The sequence below is a fragment of the Lutra lutra genome, chromosome 7 (assembly GCF_902655055.1).
Source record: "Lutra lutra chromosome 7, mLutLut1.2, whole genome shotgun sequence".
Taxonomy (NCBI): domain Eukaryota; kingdom Metazoa; phylum Chordata; class Mammalia; order Carnivora; family Mustelidae; genus Lutra; species Lutra lutra.
Genome location: NC_062284.1, coordinates 2,062,608 through 2,089,563, shown reverse-complemented (window position 1 = coordinate 2,089,563; position 26,956 = coordinate 2,062,608). Strand labels below are relative to the sequence as shown.

The following is a 26,956-nucleotide window of genomic DNA, read 5'->3' as shown; positions in this document are numbered from 1 at the left end:
TCTCAGAGGCCGAGAAGTAAATAAAGGCCATATTCCTGACAGGTGAGCAGCTCAGAGCCTGGATGATGCCCCGAGATCATTTTATGAACCGTCTGGACGTGAACTTCACCTTCCAAAGCTTTCTGGGATGTTGGGAGCAGACAGAGAGTCCCGATTTCTTCCCAGGATGCAGGGTTCAAGAGGACACTCCCCTTGCACAGAGGGGGCCCTAATAATTACATCCTCATTTGAAACGTACGCTGGAAATGAATCCCTCCCACCCTCAGGAACTGCCTGAAAATCATCAGTCTGGAAATGGCCCTAATGGAAGGAGGGGAAGCCTTCCTGATTTGCTGGTGATTAACAGTAACCAGATGGCCCTCACAGGACTTGGCAACCCTAATTCATACCACATGCATGTCTTTAAAAACCTCTAGACGAGAATTTAGTTCAAAACGCTCCTAGGCTGATGGTGTCCCCAGCCACCTGGCAGAAACCAACTCGAAACGTCTCTGGAGGAACAAACTTTAACTTGGGTCACAAAGATTCCCACCGAGAAACTAACAAGACCTACATGCTCTCAGAGAAAAAAAGTTAAATAATAATAATAATAAAGAACAAAATGCATATTGGAACACGGTACCATGAGAGAGAACCAGAAGGAGTGATACACACCAAAATCAGGCCTGCGAAGGCTTCGAGTGCTGGGAAAACAGACACAGAAAGCAAAGTAAATATATTTAAATTTCTCAAGAACTAGAAGAGATGACTGAGCAGTTTGAGGAGAGAGGAACCATGAAAGCTTCTTAGCAGACTTGGGGAAAGTACCAAAAAATTTTAAAAAATCATAAAATTATTTATACCTCAAAGGAAATATGTGGGTTGAACCGTGGGTGAGGGAGCACTGGGGAGGGGACAAGAGGACTGATGGGAAAAAGACACCCAGATGGCAAGGAAAGGGGATGGAGAGGGTGAAGGAGGGTTCAGAACCATTAAGCTGGGGCGGGAATGCCTAGATCTAACCAGCCTTCCAGAAAGAGACTCACTGCACATGCGTGTGAATACGGTTCTTCCGATCCTGATGAAATCATCCATCCACAGCATCATGAAACCCAACAAATCCCAAATAAGGTGAATAAAGAGAAAAGTATGCTTAGCTCCTGGTTGAACTATGGAACATCAAAACATGTAGAAGATCTGTAAAGCAGCCAGAGAGAAGATAGACCGTCTTTTAGTGAGCAAGAATTTAACCCAAAGCTCCTGTCTCAGTGGCAATTGTGAATAATGAATCCATTGTGGCAAGAGAGAGCAACCATCAATGTTAACGTGGAGGCCTAACAGTGAGTGGAACGAAGTCCTTTCAGATGGAAAACCTGAGAGAGTTCACCGCCCTTATATCCTCCCTGAGGACATTCCAAAGAAGAGGGAGGGGGAGGGACAGCGATAGAAGGGAGGAGGAGGGGGAAGGGAGGAACAGGAGATATATTTAGAGAGAAAGCTAAAAATAGAGCTAAATTACCTGAAAGTAATAGGATATAAGAAGCCAAGAACACTACCTTAATGAAAATATTCAATGGTTTTTGTACCATTCAGAAAGAGGGTACAAGTAAAAAATGATACGTTTAACATGAAAACCTAGATGTGCATGCCAGATTTTCTGGGGTAATCATAAAATTACAGACACAGAGTTATAAACAGAACCAATAAAGGAGAAAAAGAATGAAAAATATAACCATCAAAAAGACAAAAAAAAAGGCAGAGAGAAAAACAATAAAAGTAGAAAAAATATTTAAAATGAAATAATTTTACATGCAAGTGGGTGTGCATAATTTAAGAGGCTCTATGAACAGCTAAAAGACAAGGACTGTCAGGATAAATTTACCTAAAAATATTTTTTTAGACATGTCATTTGACTTTTAAAGAGGCAAGGGAGCCTCAGAAATTTCCTACATACCCTCTGCCCCCACGTAGGGCACATTCCTTACCAAGGATGAACCTACACAGACACATCATCATCAGGCAGATTCCACAGCTTGCCTGAGGTCCCCTCCCCGTTGTGTGCAGCCTGTGGGTCTAGACGAATGTGTAACGGCAGGTACCCACCCCTGTAATCTCATACCGAGTATAGACTTCACCACCTCTGTGATATGCCTATTTACCTCTCCACCAGGCCACCCTGGGCAACCACCGATCTTCTCATTGTCCCCATAGACTTGCCTTTTCCAGAATGCCATGTAGATGGAATCCCACAGTGCTAGGCTTTTCAGACTGGCTTTTTTCTCTTAGGAATACGCATGCAAAGTTCCCGCATGTCCGTTCAGGGCCTGGCAGCTCACTTGTTTTCAGGGCTGAACAGTATCCGATCGTGGGGTTGCATCGCAGTGTATGAACGGATTCCCCTGTTGGGGGCTGTCTTGGTTTCTTCCAGATTTGGGCAATTATGAACAAAGGTGCTGTACACACCCGCATGCAGGATTTTGTGTGGACACAAGTTTGAAGCTCCTTTGCCTAAATGCCAAGGAGCCCAACTGCTGGGTCATATGCGAGACTCTGTTCAGTTTTCTAAGAAACCAGCAAACTGTCTTTCCAAGTGGTTGTGCCATACTGCCCTCCCGCCTGGGGTAGTGAGAGTTTCTGTTGTTCCACATCCTCACCAGCAGGTGTCCTCAATGCTCCCTATTGCTGCCAGTCTACTGTGTATGTAGTAGTGGCTCATTGTTGTTTTCTTCTGCATTTCCTGATGCCCTCTGATGTGGGGCGTCCTTCCAGGTGCTTACTTGCCATCTGTAGATCTTCTCTGGTGGGGTATTTACACTTTGGCCCACTTTTTAATTAGGTTGTTGGTAAATTTTGGATAATAATCCTGCATAGATTTGTGTGTGTGTGCATGTACACAACAATGTATATGTTGTATATTTTGGATAACAGTTGTGTTTTTGGCAATGATTTTATCCTACTCTGTGGTTTGTCTTCTAATTCCCTTGATAACTGTCTTTCACAGAGCAGTCTTTTTAAAAAATTTTTAAAGATTTTATTTACATATTTGAGAGAGAGAGAGAGAGAGAGCCAGGGGAGGAGCAAAGGGAGAAGGACAAGCAGGCTCCATGCTGAGCATAGATCCTGATGTGGAACTAGATCTCGGGACACTGACGTCATGACCTGAGCCGAAATCAAGAGTCAGATGCTTAACCAACCAAGTCAACCAGGTGCCCCAGCAGTCTTCTTAATTTTAAAGAAGTCCAAGACAGTCAATTATTCCTCTTATAGCTAAATCAGACAAATGCTGATCAAAATAATTCTGGTATCATTTTATAGAAAAAGGAGATTTAAACAAAAGATTAATACAGGTAAAGTCACCATGTAATACCTGCTTTAGATCATGAAGATACAATTCTAAGCTTGTTTGCATATTCTATAGCCCCCCCCACGTGGACATAACAAGATTTTGTTAGAAGGCGTAGATTTTTAACCTGCTCCCTAGATACTCCTAGATCAAGCAGATACACATCAGAAAGTGTGTAGACTATTTAAACAATTCAATTAACCAGAGCAGATTACAATTTCTCCTCAAACATGCATAAAAACTTGTAAAAAATAATCGTGCATAGGGTCGTCAAACAATTGTCAATAACTACAATGGCCTGGCATAGTACCATGCTTTCTGACAACAACACCGTCAGCCATAAAGCATGATGAAAAGACAGATTTGTGATGCCAGAGGTTAGGGGTGGTCAGAGGCTGGGTGTGATGGTAAAGGGACAGTGTAAAGGGGTTTGGGGGGATGGAGCTGCTCTGTATCTTGACTGGGGTGGTGGTTACACAGATGTACATGTGGGGTAACAGCACAGAACTACACATACATCATAACTGTGTTAGATTTCTGGTTTGAATGTCCTACATAGTTATCATAGAAGATGCCATCATTGGGGAAAACTAGGTGAAGGTGTACTACTTGTACTTTGCCACCGTATGGGAATCTACAATTATATCAAAGTAATTCAAAAAAACTTTGCAGAAGATTAACTGGAAAATACTCACACATCTGAAAATTAAGAATCACACCTTCTAAATAACTCATTGGTCAAAGAAGAAATTATGTTGGTAATGTTAAAGCATTTGGAACTGAACGATCACGAAAATTTAGATATCAAATCTTGTGAAATGCAGCTGAAGATAAAGCTATACTCATAGAAGAAGTTACCATCTTAAATGCTTATTTTAAGAGAGATAAGGCTGAAAATAATTAATGAACTAATTTTCAAAGGAAAGGGAAGAAACAATACTAGAGATAAGAACAAGATTTATGAGCCATGCAAGAGGCGGATGGACAAAATTAAAGCTTGGTTCTGGGAAAATATTTTAAAATATTGGTGAAATTTCAGTAAAATTAATTGAGAGAAAACAAATAACATGAGGGGTTAGGAGGGGACATGATTACATATGTAATACAGATTAAAAAGATAAGAGAATATTATAAACAACTTTATGGAATAAATTTGAACAATTAGGTAAAATGAAAAAATCTGAGAAAAAAAAAAAACTTCATCAAAATCAACTCAAGAAAAAGTTAGGAAATCTTTAGAAGTCTGTAAAAATTAAGAAACACCCAAGCAAGAGAATTCTAGGGCCAGATGGTTTTACTGAAGAATTCAACCAAACGTTTAAAGAATTAACATCAATTGCATACAGACTTCTCCAGAAAATAAGAAAGAATAGTTCCCAATTAATTTTCTGATATTAGTATTTCTTTAGTACCAAAGCCAGAAAAAGGCAGTAAAAAAAAGAAAAGAAAATTACAGATCAATATTATTGTAATTGCAGAGGTAGAAATCCTTAGCAAAATACTACCAAATAAAATTCACCAGTGGATAAAGACAACTATGCCTGATAACCACGTGGGGTTATTCCAAGGATGCAGTGATAGTTTATTCAAAAATCAATTAAGGTAATCTACCATATTAACAGGCTAACAAAGAAAAATCAGATGATCGTATCAACAATGCAGAAAATCATCTGATGAAATTAAGCACCTATTCATAACATACACTCTCAGAACACCAGGACTAAAGGAGAACACAAAACCCATAGCTAACCACACTCTTCATGAGGAAAACTGAATGCTTTGCCTCTGATATTGGGTACAAGGCAAGAATAACTAATCTCAACCCTCATTCAACTTGGTACTGAAGGTTCTAGCCACTGCAATAAGGCAACAACAACAAAAGTAAAAGGCATCAGAAAGGAAGAAACCAATTTGCCCTTATTTGTAGATTACATGATTGTCTACATAGAACATCCCAAGGCATCTATGAAAATAATTCATAGAATAAATGAGTTCAACAATTTGCAGGATACAAACTAGACATAACAAAAATCAATTCTATTTCTTTCTATGAGCAATGAACACAGAGACACTAAAATTTAAATGCGTACCATTTACAATCACTCAAAATATAGTTAGGCATAAGTATAAGGAAACATATACAGGACTTGTAAGCTGCAAACCAAAAAAAAAAACACTAATAAGGAAATCAAAGATCTCAGTGGATAGAGAGACATAACCATATTCATAGATTGGAAAACTCAGCAAAGATTAATTCTCCCCAAATTCACATATAAAGTTCATGTGATTCCTGCTAAAATCCCAGCAAGATTTTTTATAGACATAGACAAAATTACTCTAAAATTTATATGAAAATGACAAGAGACTAGAATAGTTAAAAACAACTTTGAAAAAAGAACAATAAAATAGGAAAAATGCACCTATCTGATTTCAGGATGAATTTTGTAGCTACAGTCACCAAAAATGTGTGGTACTGGAAGAGGGATATACATATAGAAAAGAGAACCCAGAAATAGATGTACACCAATATACCCACCTGATTTATAACAAAGAAGCATACACAACTTTTTGGAGGCAAGATGGTCTTTTAACAAACAATTCTGTACCAAGTGAATGTTTATATGGTTGGGGAGGCAGGTGGAGAAAGAGGAAGCTTGGCCCACATCTCTCATCTCATACAAAATTAACCCAAAATGGAACTATGTGTAAACTATAGAAATTTTAGAAAATGTCAAAACTCTACTATCTTAATCACTACATTTAAAAATAAGCATGTTCTCTTGTATGGAAGTTTCTCTTTGCTTATTTAAGTATATGTCTATTTGATGCATACTTTTAGAAAAAAAATGGAAGAAAACTTTTAGGATCTAGCACTAGGGAAAGAATTCTTAAACTGGATGCCAAAAACATAATTCATAAAAGGAAAAATTGATAAACTGGACTTCAACCAAATTAAAAACTTTTGCTCTATGAAAGTTCACATTAAGAGGATGTAAAGACAAGCTGAAGTTCTGGAGAAAATATTTGCAAGCCACATGTACAATAAAAGATGAGTACTTGGAATTTGTAAAGAATTCTTAAAAATCCACAAGAAAAATAACAATCTAACTCAAAAATGGGCAAAACACATGAGCAGTCTTTTCACTGAAGAGGCAAATAAGCACCTGAAAAGATGTTCAATGCCATCAGCCATGATGAAATGAAGATTAAAACCACAGTGAGATATCACTACAAACCTACCAGGATGGCTAAAATAAAAAATAGTGGCATCTAATACTGTCAAGAATGCAGAGAAACTGGATCACTCATACTCTGTTTTTGTGTATATGAAATGGGATGGTCACTCTGGAAAATTGTTGGGCAGTTTCTTTGAAAATAAAACGTGTAACTATTTGTACCACTCTTGTCCCCAAAGATTACACACCATCTGATACCATTTGTATGATGATCTTGAAATGATGAAAGCGTAGATATAGTTGCCATGGGTGAAGGTGGAAAGGGAGGTGGCTATAAAGGGGCAACATGAAGAATCCTTGAAGGAATGGAGATATTCTGTACATTGACTGCATTGATACCGATAACCCAATTGTGATACTATACTATCATTATCCAACATGTTACCCTTGAGAGTAGCTAAGATATATGGATCTCTCCATGTTATTTTCTTACAACTTTAGGTGAATCTACAATAATCTTGAAATAAACAATTTAATTTTAAAAACTGTTTTAAAATTGCATTAACAATGCCAGAAAATAGTTAGAAAATAGAATTCTTTAAAAAGGTAACATTTAGGGGCACCTGGGTGGCTCAGTGGGTTAAAGCCTCTGCCTTCAGCACAGGTCATGATCCCAGGGTCCTGGGATCAAGCCCTGCAGCAGGCTTCCTGCTCGGTGGGGAGTCTGCTTCCCCCCACCCCTGGGTCTGCCTCTCTGCCTACTTGTGATCTCTGTCTGTCAAAAAAATAAAACAAAATCTTTAAAAAAACAAAAAGAAGTAACATTTACAATTGTATCAGAAAATAAAGAATGTCTAGGAACTAATCTAAGGAAAGATACAAAAGATCTTTCTGAAGAAAATTACAAAACTTACTGGAGGGCATAAAATAAGTCCTAAATAATGGAGAGATAAGTTATATTTACAAAAATGGGAGACTTGGGGCACCTGGGTGGCTCAGTGGGTTAAGCCTCTGCCTTGAGCTCAGGTCGTGGTCTCAGGGTCCTGGGATCGAGCCCCGCATCGGGCTCCCTGCTCAGCGGGGAGCCTGCTTCCCTTCCTCTCTCTCTCTCTGCCTGCCTCTCTGCCTACTTGTGATCTCTGTCTGTCAAATAAATTTAAAAAAAAATGGGAGACTTAATATTGTAGAGTCATTTATAATTTTAACATAGTATGAATCAAAATTACAAGTGTTTTTTAGAACATTAAAAACAGATCCTTAAATTTTAATCAAGAATCAAAGGGTGTCAAATAGACACATACTTAAGTAAGCAAAGACAGAGAAACTTCTATACAAGAGAACATGCTCATTTTTAAATGTAGTGATTAAGATAGTAGAATTTTGACATTAGGATAATAAAATGACCAACAGAGCTGAATAGGGAGCCTTGAACAGCTGCATGTTCATGGGAGGAAATCTGATTTGTAAGAGAAATAACACTGTACTTTTGAGGGGAAAGATGAACACTCCAACAAAGGGGGCTGGGACAACTGGTCAACAATGTAACATACTCCCACATTCGTAAACATCAGTTCCAGGTGGATTAAACACATAAATATAAAAGGCAAAACCATAAGATGTTCGGAGGACAATAGAAGAAGATAAACATTATAATAAAACGTGTTTACTTTAGGAATGGATAAAAATTTGAAGCAAGATGCAAAACAGCACAAACTATAGACATATGAGTGGTAAATTTCCCATTAAAATGAAGAACGTCATAGGGCACCTGGGTGGCTCAGTTGGTTAGGTGTCCGACTCTTGATTTTGGTTCAGGTCATGATCTCAGGGTCATGGTATCAAGCCCTGCATTGAGCTCTGTGAGTCTGCTTGAGATTCTCTGTCTCCCCGTCTCCCTCTGTCCATCCTACCTGTCACAGGGAGGGAGTAGGCTCTCAGCTTGGGGTTACCTTAAACTGTGATCCAGAGCACAGTCGGGCCACTACTTTTTGAGCAGGGACCCCACAAGTGGCAGATATGGGGAGATTCACCTTTCTCTGGGTGGGGCAGGGCTGCAGGAATCTGCTGAGTGGTAGGTTTGGAGACTCCAAACAGGGCTTGCATCAAAAATAGAAAAGTTCAGTCACAGGCCAGGTGAGCTCAGAGTGCAGCCAGAGACCAGGGAGACAGGAGGGATTGACTGCTTTTATCTGAGGGCACACTGAGGAGTGGGGCCCCGAGCTCTTGCATCCTCTGGGCTGGAGATTGGGAGGCTGCCATTTTCATTCTAGTCCTCCAAAGCGGTACAGAAAGCGTTCAGGGAACAAAATCTCCAAGAGCAAACTCGAGCAGATTACTTAGCCCAGCCCCTGGCAAGGGAGATGCAGTTCCACATCAGGCAAAGACATTTGAGAATCACAGCAACAGGCCCCTCCCCAGAAGATCAGCAAGAACATCCAGCCAGACCAAGTTCACTGATCAATGAGAACTGCAGAACTCCACAGCTAGGAGAATGCAACAACGCAGAATTCAGAGCTTTCTCCCCATGATTCTATAGTCTTTCAAAGTTAGATTTTTTTTATTTTATTTTTTTCTTATTCTATTTTTTAAATTTTTCCTCTTCCTATTTTAACTCTTTAAAGCTATTTTATCTTATCAATGTCTTTTTAAAAACTCTTTCTTAATTTTCATTGTTATAGTCCTATTTTATCCCTTCATTGTATTTAACCTTATTTTTTGTATACAGATAGGTTTTTCTTTCTTTAAAATTTTGGGATACGGTTTCTTCTAACAGATCAAAATATACCCTAAATCGAGCACATGACTTTGTTCTAGTCTCCAGCCTGATCACATTTTTTCCTCTTTTGTTTTTCTTTTTTTCAAACAACTTCTTATCTTATCAATTTCTTTTTTAGAATCTCTTTTAATTTTGATCTTTACAGTCATATTGCATCCCTTCATCATGTTTACCCTTATTTTTGTATATATATAAATTTTTCTTTCTTTAAAATTTTGGGAGGCAGTTTTTGCCTTTGGCAGTTTAACAGGCCAAAATACACCCAAAATCAAGTGTGTGGCTCTCTTCTATTCACCAGTTGTTGTTGTTGTTTTCTCCTTTCTTCTCTCCAGCACCCCCCCCCCCCCCCAGTTTCAGGTCTCTTCCAATTTGGTTAGTGTATATTTTTCTGGTGTTGTTGCTACCCTTTCAGTATTTTGTTCTCTCATTCATCTCTTCTTATCCGGGCAAAATGACAAGGCAAGAAAACTCACCTCAAAAACAAGAAAAAGAGACAGTACCGACAGCTAGGGACGTAATCAATATAGTCATTAGCAAGGTGTCAGAACTAGAGTTCAGAATGACGAGGTGCTAGTTGGGCTCAAAAAAAGCATGGAAGATACTACAGAGTCCCTTTCTGGAGAATAAAATAAATTAAAAAAAACCCTTCTCCAAAAGGGGTTCTGGAGAAAGAAGAGAACTAAAATCTAACCAAAATGAAATTTTAAAAAAGCTATTAATGAGGTGTAATAAAGACTGAAGAACATCCTACTGAAGAATGAATGGGTCAACAAGGAAATTAAAGAACTTAAAAAATTCAGGGAAACAAATGAAAATGAAACACAACTGTTCAAATCCTTTTGGGACACAGCAAAGGCAGTCCTGGGAGGAAAGTATATAGCAATCCAAGCCTTTCTTAAGAAACAAGAAAGGGGGGCGCCTGGGTGGCTCAGTGGGTTAAGCCGCTGCCTTCGGCTCAGGTCATGATCTCAGGGTCCTGGGATCGAGTCCCACGTCGGGCTCTCTGCTCAGCAGGGAGCCTGCTTCCTCCTCTCTCTCTGTCTGCCTCTCTGCCTGCTTGTGATCTCTGTCTGTCAAATAAATAAATAAAATTAAAAAAAAAAAAAGAAACAAGAAAGGTCTCAAGTACACAATCTAACTCTACACCTAAAGGAGCTGGAGAAAGAACAGCAAAGAAAACCTAAACCCAGCAGGAGAAGAGAAATAATAAAGATCAGAGCAGAAATCAATGAAATAGAAACCAAAAGAACAGTAGAACAAATCAATGAAACTAGGAGCTGGTTCTCCTAGTTAATAAGAATTAATAAGATTGATAAACCCCTAGCCAGACTTACCAACCCCAAATTAATAAAATCATGAATGAAAGAGGAGAGATCACAACAACACCAAAGAAATACAAAAAATTTTAAGAACATATTGTGAGCAACTATACACCAGCAAATTTGACAATCTGGGAAAAAAGGAGGAGACATATAAACTACCAAAACTGGACCAGGAAGAAATAGAGAACCTGAACAGACCCATAAGATCCATAACCTGTAAGGAGACTGAAGCAGTCATCAAAAATCTCCCAACAAACAAGAGTCCAGGGTCAGATGGCTTCCCACAGGAATTCTACCAAACATTTAAAGAAGAATTAATACCTATTCTCCTGAAACTGTTCCAGAAAATAGAAATGGAAGGAAAACTTCCAAACTCATTTTATGAGGTCAACATTACCCTGATCCTAAAACCAGGCAAAGACACCATCAAAAAGGAGAATTACAGACCAATATCCTTGATGAACACAGATGCAAAAATTCGCACCAAAATACTAGCCAATGGGATCCAACAGTACATTAAAAGGATGTGGTGTGTGTGTGTATGTATATATATATGAGAATTCTACTCAGTCATCCAAAAAAATGAAATCTTACCATTTGCAACGATGTGGTTGGAACTAGAGGGTATTATGCTAAGGGTATTATGCTAATCAATTATTATTGATTGAAATAAGTCAATCAGGGAAAGACAATTATCACATGATCTCCCTGATATGAGAAATTTGAGAGGCAGGGTGGGAGTGGGAGGGGGAGGGAGAGAAAAAAATGAAACAAGATGGGACCATGGAGGAAGACAAACCATAAGAGACACTTAATCTCAGGAAACAAACTGAGTGTTGCTGAAGGGGTTGGAGGGGTGGGTGGGATAGGGTGTCTGGGTGATGGACATTGGGGAGGGTGTGTGCTATGGTGAGTGCTGTGAGGTGTGTGGGACTGATGATTCACAGACCTGTACCCCTGAAGCAAATAATACATTACACGTTAATTTTTAAAAATAGTAGAATGGAGGGGCGCTTGGGTGGCTCAGTGGGTTAGGCCGCTGCCTTCGGCTCAGGTCATGATCTCGGAGTCCTGGGATCGAGTCCCGCATTGGGCTCTCTGCTCAGCAGGGAGCCTGCTTCCTCCTGTCTCTCTGCCTGCCTCTCTGCCTACTTGTGTTCTCTCTCTCTCTGTCAAATAAATAAATAAAATCTTAAAAAAAAAAAATAGTAGAATGGATAAAGAGTGTGTTCACACAATAGAATACCACAAAGCAGTGGGGAAAAAAAATCAATAAACTACAAAACAAAGCGGAATGAGTGAATTTCTAGAACATATTTGAGTAACAGAAGCAAGTCTGCCAAGGAGCAGTCACTGTGGGGTTCCATCTATATTATCCTCAAAAATCAGTAGCACGGACACTCCTGAAGTTCCAGGACAAGATGGCGTCCACCCACTCTCTTCCTCCCTGCTAAATACAACTGAATACCCTGGAAGTTATTCAACAGATAGCAATAAAAGAATTCTGAAAGCCAGAAAGGAGACAGCTAATGGGGAGGGAACTGAGGACTTTAAACAATACAGCGAGTTTCCCTGGCTTTCTGCTGACCTACTGTACACCCAGACTAGGTGCTGGAGAGACCCATAAACTAGCATGGCAGGTAGACAAACACAAGAGACAAACAAACAAAAGTGTTCTCTCTTGCCTGCCCAAAAGGCCAGGAAAGGGGGGAGATCAACAAGACCAGAGGAAGCCAACCAGGGCACCAGCTTGTGGCCTCAACTCCATCCAGTCATGGCAGCAGCAGAGCCCCAGGCTGACCCGGGCCCCACCGCAGAGCGAGGACGCCAGCTCGGGAGGTCCATCCGCCTGTGAGGTCTGTCCACCCCAGCAGACGGACCGGCAAGGAGCACGTGAGAAGCCCAGTAGTTCCAGAGAAATAGAGCCGACCAGAATAACACGGCAAGCTCCAAACACCGAAATGTCATTACAACAGAAGTCCACAAAAGTAGTCCAGAACCACATGCTAAATTTAAGTAGGTACCGCCTGCTGAAACACAAGGTTAAATCAGATCAAGGGACTGAACATATTAGTGGAAATAGCCAAGATACAATTCATGGTCACGTTCAGCATCTAGAACCAGGAACACATAATTTGAACGACAGCAAGTGAACAGTTCATGCCAACACTGAGGCGAATCTGGTGTCGGAATCCTCTGGGGAGGATTATAAAGCAGCCTACATAAAAATGCTTTCGGGGGTGGCGCCTTGGTGGTTCAGTCGTTAAGTGTCTGCTTTCGGCTCAGGTCATGATCCCAGAGTCCTGGGATCGAGCCCCGCATCGGGCTCCCTGCTCAGCGGGGAGCCTGCTTCCCCCTCTCCCACTTCCCCTGCTTGTGTTCCCTCTCTCGCTGTCTCTCTCTGTGTCAAATAAATTAATAAATAATCTTTTGAAAGAATGCTGTAACGGTCACTTACCAACTCTCTCCAAACGAAGGAAAAATGAGGAGATATCCACAAAGAAGTAGAAGGGTTTTTTTTTTTTTAAACAGCACATGGAGATTTAAAGAACTGAATATAAGAAACCCAAAGAGATCAACCCCAAGGTGCCTCACAATCCAATCCCTGAGAACTAAAGACAAAGAAAAAAAGCCTGAAGAACAACCAGAGAGAAACGACACATCTATAAAAACAAAACCAAACAAAAACCCACTAACACAAATGACGGATTTCACATCTGGAAATGGGAGGGAGCAGAAGGAAGAAGTGCAGGAAAGTTTATGTCAACTGTATAACCTCTATCCATCGACCATACCCCTCTGGGAGGAAGCGGAAATAAAGATGTTCTCAGGTGAAGGGAAAGCCAGCAGAGGCTCCGCTAGCAGATCTCCCCCTTACGGAATGGCTGGAGGAGTATCTCCGAATACAAAGAAAATGACAACAGCTGGAAAGCTCAGAGAGGGAAGAAACGTGGCAGAATGGGTAAAAACAGAATTAAAGCTAGTAGATCAGCTTTCCCTTCGTGAGTTTCTTTAACTATTTAACTATGCTTCATGGCTGGAGCAAAAGGTATACCCCTACCTGCGGCGGGGCCCACTGGTTGCAGAGGGGACCCTGGAGAGAGTTGTGTGTAGGCGAGGGGCACCAGGGGGCCTCGGGGGAGTCCGTTGTCTGCACGTCACTCCCGGTAGTAGAACTCCAGCACCAACGTGGGGGTACGTTCAGCCCCCTGCAATGAAAACTATCAGACCTCATAAATGAACCGAGACAGAGCTCCAAGTCATGTTCCAGGGGTCTGTGGGATCGGAGAGAGGAGAGAAACGATGGAGGAGGAAGCAAAGGGAAGAGGCAGAAATGTTGGCTCCAGACGGAAGCCCTCAGCGGACCTCCAAGTTCACGCAAGACTGGCTTCTTAAACTTGGGGATTGGAATGCAAGTATGCAGGGTATCTTCATTTTTTTCTTTTAGAGGGTACGTACATTGTATAAATTCCTTTTTATAGTCTCGACATTTCCTAAAGTATTTTTTAAAGATCCTGAAGTCATACATTCCAACTCATCTATGTGGTGGATTCTCACGCAGCCTTTAACGTTCTTCCAGACTTGTCCTAAGCTGGGCGGAAGCACCAACAGATAGTCAGGTCTTCCTGCCGGAGCCGGTGCTGCCATTCTTTCGGGGGAACCTGACACGTGTGTGTTTCTGTGATACATTGGTGTCGTGCAATCGGGAGGCCTGAAATGCAGAAGGAGAAGGTTGTTTCCCGTAGGGATGGCTGAGCTCAGGGTGCAGGAGGAGGGGAGGGTCAGAGAAAGTTTCCTACAGATGGTCCACGGATGCTGAGCCCTACAGAGAGGATGCCAAGGCTAGGGCTCATGGAAATAAGTCGGGAAGTTAGTGCAGGCAGAGGGCAGCAAGGGCAGAGGCTCAGAGACAGTAACCAGTGGGCCGTACGCAAGGAATAGGGAAAGCCCTCGGTGGACTGGAATGGACATAAGGAGGGCCATATCGAGAAGCAGAATTGAAAACATCAGTGGTTTACTACTTCCTCCCAGTTTCCCCTGTGGTCGTCTTCTTTCCATTCAAACCCCTTCTCACGGACCAAAGGGGTCCCAGTAGAACCAATGAGATTCAAAAGACCGGCTTCCAGGCCAAGAGTTCCAAATGTCCTTTGAGAATGGAAACAGGGACGAGAAGTCCCGCGGTGGTGGTGGTGGGGGGGGAGCAGGTGCCTGTGAATCACACCTGCGGCCTCCGCTCCCACTGTTGGCTCATGGACCACCCGTCCCTCCCATCCTCCTCGCCACACACGGGGGGGTGTGGCTGCTGCTCCGTGGGAGTCCTGGAGCCCTGATCTTCCCTCCCAGGGGCCGCTCTCAGCCTCTCCAAGCTGCTTTTCTGCGGCAGGAAGAGGCAAGCGGCCAAAGGATTGGGTTTCCCCCCCAGCCAAGGCAGCCTGGGCCTCAAAGCCACAGGCTGAGCGGCTCCCAGGCGGCGAACGGCAGGAACTCGGCCACTCAGGGAGGCCCTGACCACCCTCCCTCCGCCCCCCCACACAAGCCCCGACTCAGATGCTCACTCTGACCTCATCCAGCCTGAGTCACACAGCGGGAGTGCTGACTTGGCCTAACCGATATTTTGAATTTGTGAAGAAAAGCAGGACGGGCCCCACTACAGAGGCCTTTCCCATGTGGATCAAAGCATTTTGCATTCTTCTAGGAGGGCTGCCCTGAGGGAGGACCTCCCACATGTCTGCTCTCCCCTGCCACAGCCGCCCTCCCAGATGGGGCGTCCGGTGACCCCAGCAGGCGAGATGCCCAGAGTGGGGTGCAGCGGACACCCACACGACGGCTCAGAAAGCCAAGGCAAACTCGGGCTCCGTCAGGACACTCTGCCTCAGCTGTACTCATTGATGTGACCGTTCTTTGCACAAGTATTTCTAGAGCTGTACTGGGTGCCAGTTCCCAATCCCATCCAGTTCCATGAAAGGACAGCCCGCTCTAAGCTGAGCAAATGCAGTGCCTGAGGCCAGGGTGCTGATCCGGTAATATTTAGCCCGAGAGAAAGTCAGAAACCGGTGTGGTAGGAGGCATCAGACTGCACCCAGCAGAGCTTGGGCCCCAACCCCTCCTGGTCTGCCCTTCATCTGTCCTGCCAAGGACAAGTCACACCCTTGGTGTGCACACCCCTAGGATGAACCCTGCTGGGAGCAGCGATTACAGAACTGCAGGCAGCCACACTGGACAGGGCGCTGGGCAGTGCAGGAGCAGCCGGACAGAGGGCACAGTGGCCACCCACCCAGAGCCAGGAGACGGCTCTGTCCTGTGTCCCCTCACTCTGGTGACGAACCCTGAGCATTCCTCTGAACTTGACTATCTGCGTTCTTATGAAGGGACATTTGTCCAGGTAGGAGGGAAGAATACATGTTTTAAGACTTAGAGGCAGGTCTGCTTCCCACAGAAGGACGGTGATGCCGGGAGAGACGTGGAAGTGTAGGAAGGAATGATGAATAATGGAAAGAATAATGGAAAAGGTAAACATGGGAACTAACATAAATGAGCACTGACTGGACAGAACAATAATAAGGACCTGTTCTTGGGATTCGTGTATACAGAGAATTAAAATGCATGAGAATAATGTCAAAAAAGTGGGCAGGTGTAAATGACGGTGTGTGTTCTAAGGCCTCGGTATTGTCTGAGAACGAATAAAAGTACTAATTTATATGAGACTCAAACACATTCAGGATTATGTTTTATATTTTAACGATTAAAAGAATAGTGAAAAAATGTTTTTTTTTTAACAGACAAGCCAGTCAAAGGGGAAATAGAGTAGTAAAAAAATATATTAACCTAAAAGAGGGTAACGGGAGAGAGAAAACCAAGTGTAAATCAATACTTGTTATTAGAAGATAAAGATTGTAGGTGGAAGAAAATGAACCGATTATATGCTGCTTACATGAGATACTCCTTAAATACACAAACACAGGTTGATGATTAAAAAAAAAAAAAGGAGGGGAAAATAACCAAAAGACATTAGGTTAAGCTTTACTAATAGCAAATAATTTTTTTAGCAAAAATCACCACTAGACAGAAGACGGAGATTTGTCTATTATAAAGTGATAATACCCCAGGAAAATATTTTTTAATTCTAAATGTCTGTGCACATAAAATATACCTTCAAAATGTATAAAGCAAAAACTGACGGCACTGAAGGGAGAAACAGATCCGCCGTCCTAGCTGGAGACTGACACGCATCTCCCAGCAACCAACAGAAGAACAGGACCAGGAAAGGGAAGCAGATCTGGAAAATGTGGTTGTCGAACTTGATCTAAGAGACATGCATGGAACACTGCCACAAAAACAACCTGCATACTCTGTTTCAAGAAGTTTCCACGGTTAAACTTATTTACAATACGCTCTCTTCTCTGACTCTAGAATAATCAGTCTAAGAATGAGTATAGAGAGGGACACACTAGAAATTCCCCAGCTGCCTGAAAATTAAACAACCCACTTCTAAATAAACGGGTCACCCTAGAAATCACAATAGAACACATATACTATCTAAAATCATGAAAACATGGACTCTCAGAGTTTACTGATGAAGCCACTAAATTTAGAAGGAAATTCGTAGCCGTAAATTACAAAAAAATTAAAATGCTGCAGATCAATTATCCAGGCTGCTATCTCAAAAAGCTAGGGAAAAAAGAACAAAACGTTGGACATTAAGAATGGAGAGGAAAGGAATGGTAAGGGTAAGGGCAGGGGTTAATTAGACAGAACCCATGGACAGAAAAATCCAACAAAATGAGAAGCTGGTCCTTGGAGAATGGACACGCTCTGGAATGGCAGATGCATTGAAGGGGAAAGAGAGAGAGGAGACAAAGTATCAGTATGGGGGAGGAACAGGCAGCCACTCCAGCTCCTGCAGATCTCTGAAAGGTAACACGCACACCCCCATAGGAGTGCAGGGAAAGCCTGGGCCGTCAGAATCGGATGAATGGGTTGTGTGAATGTCCCAGTGCTGGTTGTGACATTTTACTACGGTTTTGCAAAACGTTACCCTTGGGAGAAACTGGGAGAGAGTACACAGCATCTCCCTGTATTCTTCTTTTAAAAAAAAAAAATTATTTATTTGAGAGATAGAGAGGCTGAGAGAGAGAAAGAGAGAGAGAGATCACAGAGGCAGAGGGAGAAGCAGACTCCCCACTAAGCAGGGAGCCCGATGTAGGATTCGATCTCAGGACCCTGAGATTACGACCTGAGCCTAAACCAGATGCTTAACTGACTGAGCCACCCAGGCATCTTTTTCCAAACTGTTCTTTACAACATCATGTGAATCTAACCATTATCTCAACAAAAATGCCAGTGAAAATGTACTTCGATTTACAAATGACTTTACGCTAATAAATTCTGAAACTTGGTTGAAAAAATTTCTGGAACAAAAATGCATGTTACCAAAATTGATACTGGAAGAAATAAAAAAAAAACAAAACCTGAATATTCTTGTAGCTATTAAGTAGATTTGGTGAAAATTTAAGACCTTTCCGCAAAGAGATCTCCAGGCCCAGATGGGTTCACAGGTGAATTTTCCCAACCGTTCAGAAAAGTATAGCACCTGTATTAGTCAAACCATCCCAAAAGATGAAAAAGAGGAAATGTTTCCTAACTCATTTCATGAGGCCAGCATACACACTCATGATATGAAAACCAGACAAGGGCATCACAAGAAACAAATTTTAGGTCACTCTTTCCCACATACAGAAATGGCAAGACTCACAAGCAAAACATTATCATATCAAAGCCACAGTTGCACCAAAAGGATAACAGATCTTAGCTAAGTTGAATCCTGGGATGCCAGGAGTGTAACGTTGTCTTAAGATTTTAAAAAGTCAATCAATCCAAGTTACCACATTCATAAGAAAAAAGTAGGAAAAAAAAAAAAAACCCAGTGTATGATTATCTCAATAAAAGCTGAAAAAATCATTTGATAAAACTGGACAACTGATGTGGGGAAAAATAAGTCTTCTTTTCTAAATACAAATACTGAGAAACTTCCTCAATCCAATAAAGGACGTCTACAACAAAACCAGGGCAAGCATCATACTTATTTGCAAAATAATGAAACTTTCTCTTGAGATCAGAAGGAGACAAGGTGCCACTGGCAACGCTGGCCAGTGAAACAGAGGAAGAAAAAGTATAAAAATTGGAAGGAGGAGACAGAGCTCTGATTATTCAAACATAGTGGAAACATGATTGTCTCTTGCAAAAAACAAACGTAAACACTAGAGTCAGACTTGGGAGAGCTCTATCGTGCAGACGGACGGGGGGATTCAATACTTGGAAGGTATCAGTTCTCTTCAAATAAACCTGTAGAGTCAAGGCAATTCCATAAAAATCCCAATAGCGTAACCGAGTCTAGTTTGAAGAACAAAGCTAGAGGACTTACCAGATATCAAAAAAATTATAAAACTGTCATAATTAAAACTGTGTGATATTAGTGTGGAGGAAAAAAAAAGACTAATGGATTGTAATGAGATGACAGAAAGACAGAGAGACAAATGATAGGTACGTGTGTAGACAGATGACAGATACGGTTCTTGAATTTTTTATATAATACCGCTCTGCAGGGAAGCCTGTGCAGGCTCATCAAAAAATCATGCTAGGGGGAAAAAAAATCATGCTGGATCACCCAGATACCTGTACAGGGAAAAAAACGTTTAAATATGTATTTCACAACGCATACAAAATCGACTTCATGTGAATTAAAGATTCAAATGTGAAAGATAAAGCAGCACAGCTTCTAGGAGGAATGTGGGGAAATGCCTTCCTGAGTTTGCAGCAGACGATGACTTCTTTAAAAGGATCCTGTCGTCCTGCCTCCCGGGGAGACCTGGACCAGCCAGGAGCAGTCCGGTTTGGTTTTGCAATACTTGACTTGCTTTGGGAATTATGCAACTTCTAAAACTATAAAATAAAAAAATAAAAAGATCCCGTCGTGAAATGCAAATCAGCACAATGAGGCATCAGCTCACACCTGTCGGAAGGGCTAAAATCAACAACGAGGGAAACAAGTGTCGGTGAGGGCGCGGAGAGGAAGGGACCCTCGTGCACTGTGGGTGGGCGTGCACACTGGGGCAGCCTCTGCAGGAAACAGCATGGGGCTCCTCGAAAAATTAAAATTAGAGCTACCCTACGGCCCAGCAATCACACTACTGGGTATTTGCCCCCAAAATACAAAAATACTGATTCAAAGGGATACATGTACCCCAGTATGTATATCAGCTTTATTTACAGTAACGAAGATATGGAATCGGCCCACAGGACCATCGATAGAGGAATGGATAAAGAAGATGTGGTATAGACACACAGTGGAATATTACGCAGCCATGAAAAGGAATAGAATCTTGCCATTTGCCACAACAGGGCTGGAGCTAGAGAGTATTATGCAAAGTGAAATAAATCACTCAGAGGAAGACAAATACCATACGATTTCACTTATAAATGGAATTTAAGAAACGAATAAGCGTAGGGTAAAAAGAGAGACAAACCAAGAAACAGACTCTTAACTGTAGAGAACACACTGCTGGTCACCAGCAGGGAGGAAGGTAGAGGGTGGGGGAAACAGGTGATGGGGACCGAGGAGGGCACCTGTGGTGATCAGCATGGATGAGGTAGGAGAGTGGTAAATCACTACGTCGTACACCTGAATCTAATATTGCACTGTATGTGAACAACATTGGAATTAAAGTATTAAAGAATAATAATTTTAAAATGAAACTGGACTCCTGGGCGGCTCAGTCAGTTAAGCATCTGCCTTTGACTCAGGTCATGATCCCTGTGTCCTGGGATCATCCCATGTCGGGCTCCCCTGCTTAGTGGGGGGTCTTTTTCTCCCTCTACCCCTGCCCCCTGCTCATGATCTCTCTCTCACACTCTCTGTCTCTCAAATAGATAAATAAAATCTTTTGAAAAAATCTCTTTCAAATAAATAAAATCTTTTAAAAAATGTGTTTCAAAAAGTGAAACAAAGAGGTTCCCTTTCGTGCATCTGGAGCCAGGCTTCCGCTGGCGGACGCAGACATGTCTCCCTCCCTCCACGATCTCCCCTGTCTTCCCGCCCTCATCCGACCTGCACACCCGCCGCCGCTCTGGTCCCTCCTTGCACTCCCTGCGTTCTTTCTCCACACGGGCAGAGCCTCTGGGAGGGGCGGGCAGGAGGACCCCTGTTCGACCTGAGCTCACCCTCACCTTCCGGGATCACCGAGATTTCGCAGTCACTTGGCTGGACCCATTCACCTCCAGGGAGGTGCCATCGGAGGAGCATAAGCCCTGCTACTGCACAGAGCTCCAGGGACATGGAAGACAGCCCACAGGGCTCCTTCGAGGATATAGTTCTGTTACTCCTCCTCTGCGTGAGACCCTCCCCTAAGAAAGCAAAACAAGGAATGCCATGGCTTGGACGAGGGAACAAGGGACAGGATTCACTGGGCTCACACCTGTCCCCTTCTCCAGAGCACGAGCTCCCTGAGGGAAGGAACAGTTTCCAATAAGTTTCTTAACCCCCAGGGGGTAGATAGTTAGCTATAGCCCAGAGGTAGCAGGTGCTTAGCCAGCGTTTGGAGAAACAGAAGGAAAGGGGAGGAAGGAGACAGGAGGGAGAACAAAGAGGGAGAGGAGGAGCACAGTCTGGGCGAGGCCTCAGTGCCACCCGCCGGAGCTTCCTTCCCTCTGGCTCGACGTCCTACCCAAAGGGCATTTTGAAATACTCTTTCCATTCGGAAAAAAAGTGGGTCTGGAGTAGCCAAAGGGTCTGAGCATTTCTTCCTTTTCAAGGTCTAGGCCTGATAAACTGAGTATTTTTGTTTGTTGGGTTAGAGAGTCTAGTTATCAACGTTCTTCCACTTAAATTCACCTCCGGGGGCCTGCAAGCTCCCCCTGAAGCAGGAGCCTCACCAGCGCCTTCTCACACGACGTGGGTTCGATGCTCGCTCCGGACTCTGCACATTCCCGCCCCAACGTGGGTTCGATGCTCACTCCAGACTCTGCGAATTACCGCCCAGCCCCGGCACATCCCCGGCACTCATTTCCTCAGCCCTCGTTGTGCCAAGCACAGGGCCTCCAAAAAGGCTTTTTTTTTTTTTTTTTTTCAATTTGGCTGTTCGTCTAACTTCCTCTTTAATTTTCATATGAGGCGTTTCTAGAGGAGAGACTGATGTCACGGGGCCTCTTTCCAGATACTGTTTTGAAATCAGTGTAACCACGGCGCTGCTGGACACTGAGGAGTCCATCTGGGCCAACTGAGTCACACCAGGGCACAGGGCGGGGCAGGAGCTGGGGCAGGCACTAGAGTGTCCCTCCAAAAGGGGGAGGAAGGGGGGTGTTATTCAACACTGAGGCACCCCCAGGAAGAACATCGGGACCAGCTGTCACCTTTGCCCTTATGTCCTGTCCTGGCGCTCCTGATAGGAGACCCGCCCAGACACTGAACCCTCAGTTGCTTAGAACTCTAGCCTGGATGGCTCAGGATCACCTGTGCTCCTCGGAAGGAAAACAAGAGCTCGGGTTGGGTTCCAAACTGGCCAGTAGCCCTCCCAGGCTTCCTGGACCATCCTTGCCCCCCGCGGGACTCAGCTGTGCACATTACCCGCTCCCCACCTCCCAGCCTCAGTCCATGCCTCTCCTGTCCTATTGGGAGGGCTCAGGCCATACCAGCAGAAGTCATGTCGTGGGTGACAGAGCAGCCCGTGCTGAGTGAGGCTCTTGGGGAAGCTGCTTAACTCTGGAGACCTCCAGGGCTATCCCGTCTCTGGAGCCCAACAGCCCAACCTGGAGGGATGGTCCCTGATAGTGTTTATTGTATGCATGCTAAGCAATGGATTTCCTCCTCAAGGAAGCAAGCTGTGCAAAGGTCCTGGATCCCCTCCATGGGGACTGGAATGTCTTCCCGACTTTCTGTTGACAATCGTGTGCCCGTGCCAGTAGGGGTGGGACAGACCCTTCCCGGCTGGCCTGTTGCCGGGTAAGCCGCATGAGCTCCAAGGTTCTGGGCTGCTTGGACCCTTGAGAAATCCCACCTTGGATGGAAGGCTGAAGGCACAGTATTGGACAGAGAATCAGCCTCTATCCTCCTCTATTAGTAATTTCCATCTTGTGATAACACAACTTGAAATATGTCCTAATGGAAGAGAAGTCATTCTGAATTTTGGCCGAATTTTCAGCTTTCCTTGACCCCTCACCTCCTGTTTGCTCCAGCACTCACACCCGTGTGGGGACCGGCAGGGGCACCTGGCAAATGCTCATGGTCAGCACTCAGAGAGCAAACGCACTGATCCCCTCGTCCTTGCCCCAAGTACGTGAGGTCTGCTCCTTGCCCGGGGCCCCGTAAGTCAGTGACCTGAGATGCGCGCGTATGCCAGAGAGTGTCTGCCTGAGATGAGAACATGCCAGTGTACTGACCACTACCCAGCATTTTCCAGCAGGGACCCAGGCTCAGTTTCCCTCCCACCGACACAGCATCTCATTGAATCTCTCAAGTGAGAAGGTTAACTGAGCCTGATTCACTACCATGCTCATTATTACCGTTCTGGTGAGCCCTGCCTCAGCTTCTTCCTTGCTTTTGTTCAGAATTAGAACTCTCTGCCTTCCTGACCCCCGAGTAAAGGGGTTCAAAGACCTTCATTCGGAGCCCCCGAAACCAACCACAGACTCTTCCGACCGTGCCGGCCCTGGGCGTACCTTCATGAAGAGTAGCCTCCTGAAGCTCTTGCCTCGGTCACTCCCAGCTGCTTGGACCTGAACCGCCTCGGAGGCCAGCGCCAGGTCAGGAATGCTGCTGGGCCCGGCCTCCGATGTGTCTGCCAGCTGCACAGATGAGTGGAAAATCCCCTCCTTGCCCTGGCCCAGGGAGATCTCGAAGGGATCCGGGTATCTCTCATCGGGGCTTGAACCATCGTCACTGGTCTTAGCGTTACAGAGCATCAGGGACCGGGAGATGGACCGCAGTTTTGTAGATTTCCTGCTCCTTCCAGAACGGCCGTGCGGGTCCATCCTCAGAGAGGAGGTGAGGCTGCCCTTCTTCTTCTCCCGGTCTGCGGCCCTTGGGTGGCGGGTGGTGACTGGACTGGGTTTAGCTGCCACGTCGTGGGTCCCTGGAGGAAAGAGGAAGGAAAGAAGCAGTGTGACTTGCTACTGACAAGTGGAGTGGGACAGAGGCCTGGAGCAGAGCCACGGGAGCTGGTGCCCGTGTGGCAGGGCACGGGGGAGATCGAACTTTGGTGGCACTGGCCCGCCCACGTGGCCCACCTCATGGGGTCCGGGAGACCCAAGTGTTTACCACCCCCTCCACTCCCCGAGGCCAGAGCTTCTCTTATCCAAACCCTCACTCTGCAGACAGGGAAACCGAGGCACAGAACAGAGAAATGCAGACCCAAAGGCCCAAAGCGCCATGGCAGAAAGCAGCCGTCAGAGTCCCGGGATGTCTTTAGAGACAGAGGTCCGAGCTTTGTGACATCTGTGCTTCCAGCCAGTCTGCAGGGGCTCCAGTCTATGGAGCGGGTTCGGGGTGATGGGGACGAGGATGTACCTGCCTGTCCCCTTGCACCACCCCTGGTGAGTCCTGTAGCATCTCCAGAGAAACCCCAGAGTCCAGGAGCCCCATCTGAGGACGGCTGCTGCCTTGTCCTCCTTTCCAGATGCAGAGCCTATGACCCGGGTTGGGACATAGTGTCGGCCGGTGCCGACCCTCCAGGGCTGATGGCATCTAAGAGATGGTAGCGCGGGGGGAACACCCTCACGCAGCAGGTGCTTGGCAAACCAGTGTGCCCTTCCCAGGGCCCAAGGTCACAACCCGGCCAGAGGCTCCTGCTCCTTCGTCCATTCCCGCCCCCAGCTCTCCCAGCCCGACAGAGGGAGGACTGGCCTCAGACACCTGTCAACCCCGTCCCTCGGTTCCCAGCCCGCCCTGCTCCGCATCACCATGAGGCCCCTCCCTCGGCTTCAGTCTCCGCGAGGCAGGTGGCGAAGGGGTCCATCCAGAGCTCCTGACTCGGGCCCAAGCCACAAAGGAGAGCCGGTTTCAGAATAGCAGACCGTGGGGCCACTGCAGGGGCACAGCCGGGGTTGAATAAGGAAGAGCAGAGCCTTTCCAACGTTCCTAACTAGAAGCCCTTCCAGAGCCCCCGCAAGGAGAATTCCTTCTTAAAGGAAGATTGTTTTTCTTCAACCCCCATGAGGCACCCAGTGATCATTTTCTGTATCAGCTCCTTAATGTCATCAGATTACTCACCATCTACAGCAACCTCAGCCATGACTGCAAAAGAATGAATGAAAAAATGTGGGAAAGCCCAGTATATGTTGGCGTCGCTCTTGAGACGTTAGTACAAACTAACCAGATGTTAGGATATTGGTCCATTTCATCCAGCCACCATCTTCCCAGCATCTCAAGTCCCGTATGCTATGTCCTCCCAGCTTAAGTAAGGGAGAACCCCCCTCTGCAGGTGGAGTCAGCCCTGTGCTGAGCCCCATGCCTGGCTCCAGGTGCTGAACCCTGCGTGGGACACCCCCAGCCCCGAGCACAAGGGACACCCCAGCCCCGAGCAGACCATAGCCATGGGACATCCCTGGCTGCCCATCAGACCCCCAGCTCTGGCCAAGAGCTGCCCGGCGTCTCCACGGTTAGTCTGATCCTACACTCTCAGCAACGACTATTTCAAAACGTTCCCTTCTTAGAAACTGGATTTCCCTCCCTTTGGATCCTAGACAGAGAATGTCTCCTCCTGCCCCGTGCAAATGCAGAAGCTCTCAGAGAGCAATCCTCCCGGCTTCCTACTATCGAATTAGCACGTGTCTTTGCTGTCCACACATACTGTCCACACCCTCGGTGGTGGAACACCTGCCCTCCCATTGAGGCTGCGCCCTCCCCCCACCACCATCTGTTCTCTGGCTCCCACTCCCCCAGCACCAGCACCAGCAAAATAATAACAAATAATAATAATTACCCGGGCTCGTGATGCACCAGGCACTGCTCTGAGTGCTTTTAGTATTTCATCCTCACAAAAATCTACAGCAGGCTCCATTAATATCCTCGGTTCACAAAAAGGATCATCGAAGCACAGATAGGTTAAGTCACTTTCTCGAGATCACACAGCTAGGGCTCGGTGACAGCAGGAATTAAACCAGGCAGCATGAGTCTAGAACCTGCTCTCTTCCACAGCTTCACACGGGCACTGGTTATCCCCCCTCTGGAGGGCAGGTTTCCTAATCTCTCCTCCACACTGGGTCTCCAGCAACGTATGCAGATTGCTTCTGTTTAAAAAAAAAAAAAAAAAACTGTGGGGGCGCCTGGGTGGCTCAGTGGGTTAAGCCTCTGCCTTCAGCTCAGGTCATGATCTCAGGGTCCTGGGGTCGAGCCCCGCATCGGGCTCTCTGCTGAACGGGGAGTCTGCTTCCCTCTCTCTCTCTGCCTGCCTCTCTGCCTACTTGTGATCTCTCTCTCTGTGTCAAATAAATAAATAAAATCTAAAAAAAAAACCAAAAAACTATGTCGAGGGGTGTCTGGGTGGCTCAGTCAGCCCTTGATTTCGGCTCGGGTCATGATCTCAAGGTCCTGACATTGATCGCTGCGTTGAGCTCTGCGTTGGGCGTGGTGCCTGTTTAAGATTCTCTCTCTCTCCCTCCGCCCCTTCCCCCTCCCCTCAACCTGCTCACATGCTCGTGCTCTCTCGCAAAAAAAAAAAAAAAAGAAAAGCAACTATGTGTCAACTCCACATCCTCCTCTCATTATCTCTTTCTTATCCTCTTCATCTCTTCTTTCCTCTTTGTCTTTTGTTACAGTGAGAATTCTTAACACAAGATCTAGCATGGTAACACATTGTAACACTAACCCTAACCCTGACACATGCTGACAAGGGAACACTATTCCTTTTTATCTTCTTGAACAAATGTTTTACACCCTGCACTTTCTCTCCTCAGGCTCACCTCCCTTCAAGCCACAGCCCACAGTCGGCTTCCTTCCCCTGAAACCACTGAAACTCTCATTTGATCACTTCTGCATGTTATGTGCCCCTAAGTCATGAACCCGGGTCCAGAGGACACAGTCCGCTTGCCTGGAACCTGTTCCGTTTTGAGAGGATTTGTTAAAACCAGACAGGCAGGGCTCAGATCTACTGGCTGTAGAATACGTAAAGTTCAATTTTTAGTGTTTTCTTTTTCCCTTCTCGTTACTCAGCTTTACCCCAGCTGTCACCTTTCAAATCCAAATGCTGAATGCTCTCCTCCCTGCCATCATCCCCAAAATAGGAGTTCTTTTGATTCTGTGGGTTCAACTCCCCAGAACTAGTAACTCACAACGCAAAGGTCACTATGAGTATTTACATATTTATATCCA

The 26,956-nt window shown here is 44.9% G+C and overlaps 1 protein-coding gene across 2 annotated transcripts in view; it reads right to left on the bottom strand.

Annotated features, from left to right (window-relative positions):
- IL16 (interleukin 16) overlaps window positions 1-26,956 on the bottom strand; it is a 97,864-nt gene that overhangs the window by 47,394 nt on the left and 23,514 nt on the right. For both annotated transcript variants that reach the window (XM_047736113.1, XM_047736114.1), the window contains exon 2: window positions 23,308-23,720. In XM_047736113.1, the coding sequence (XP_047592069.1) occupies window positions 23,308-23,720 (413 nt within the window). The remainder of the gene's footprint in view (window positions 1-23,307; window positions 23,721-26,956) is intronic.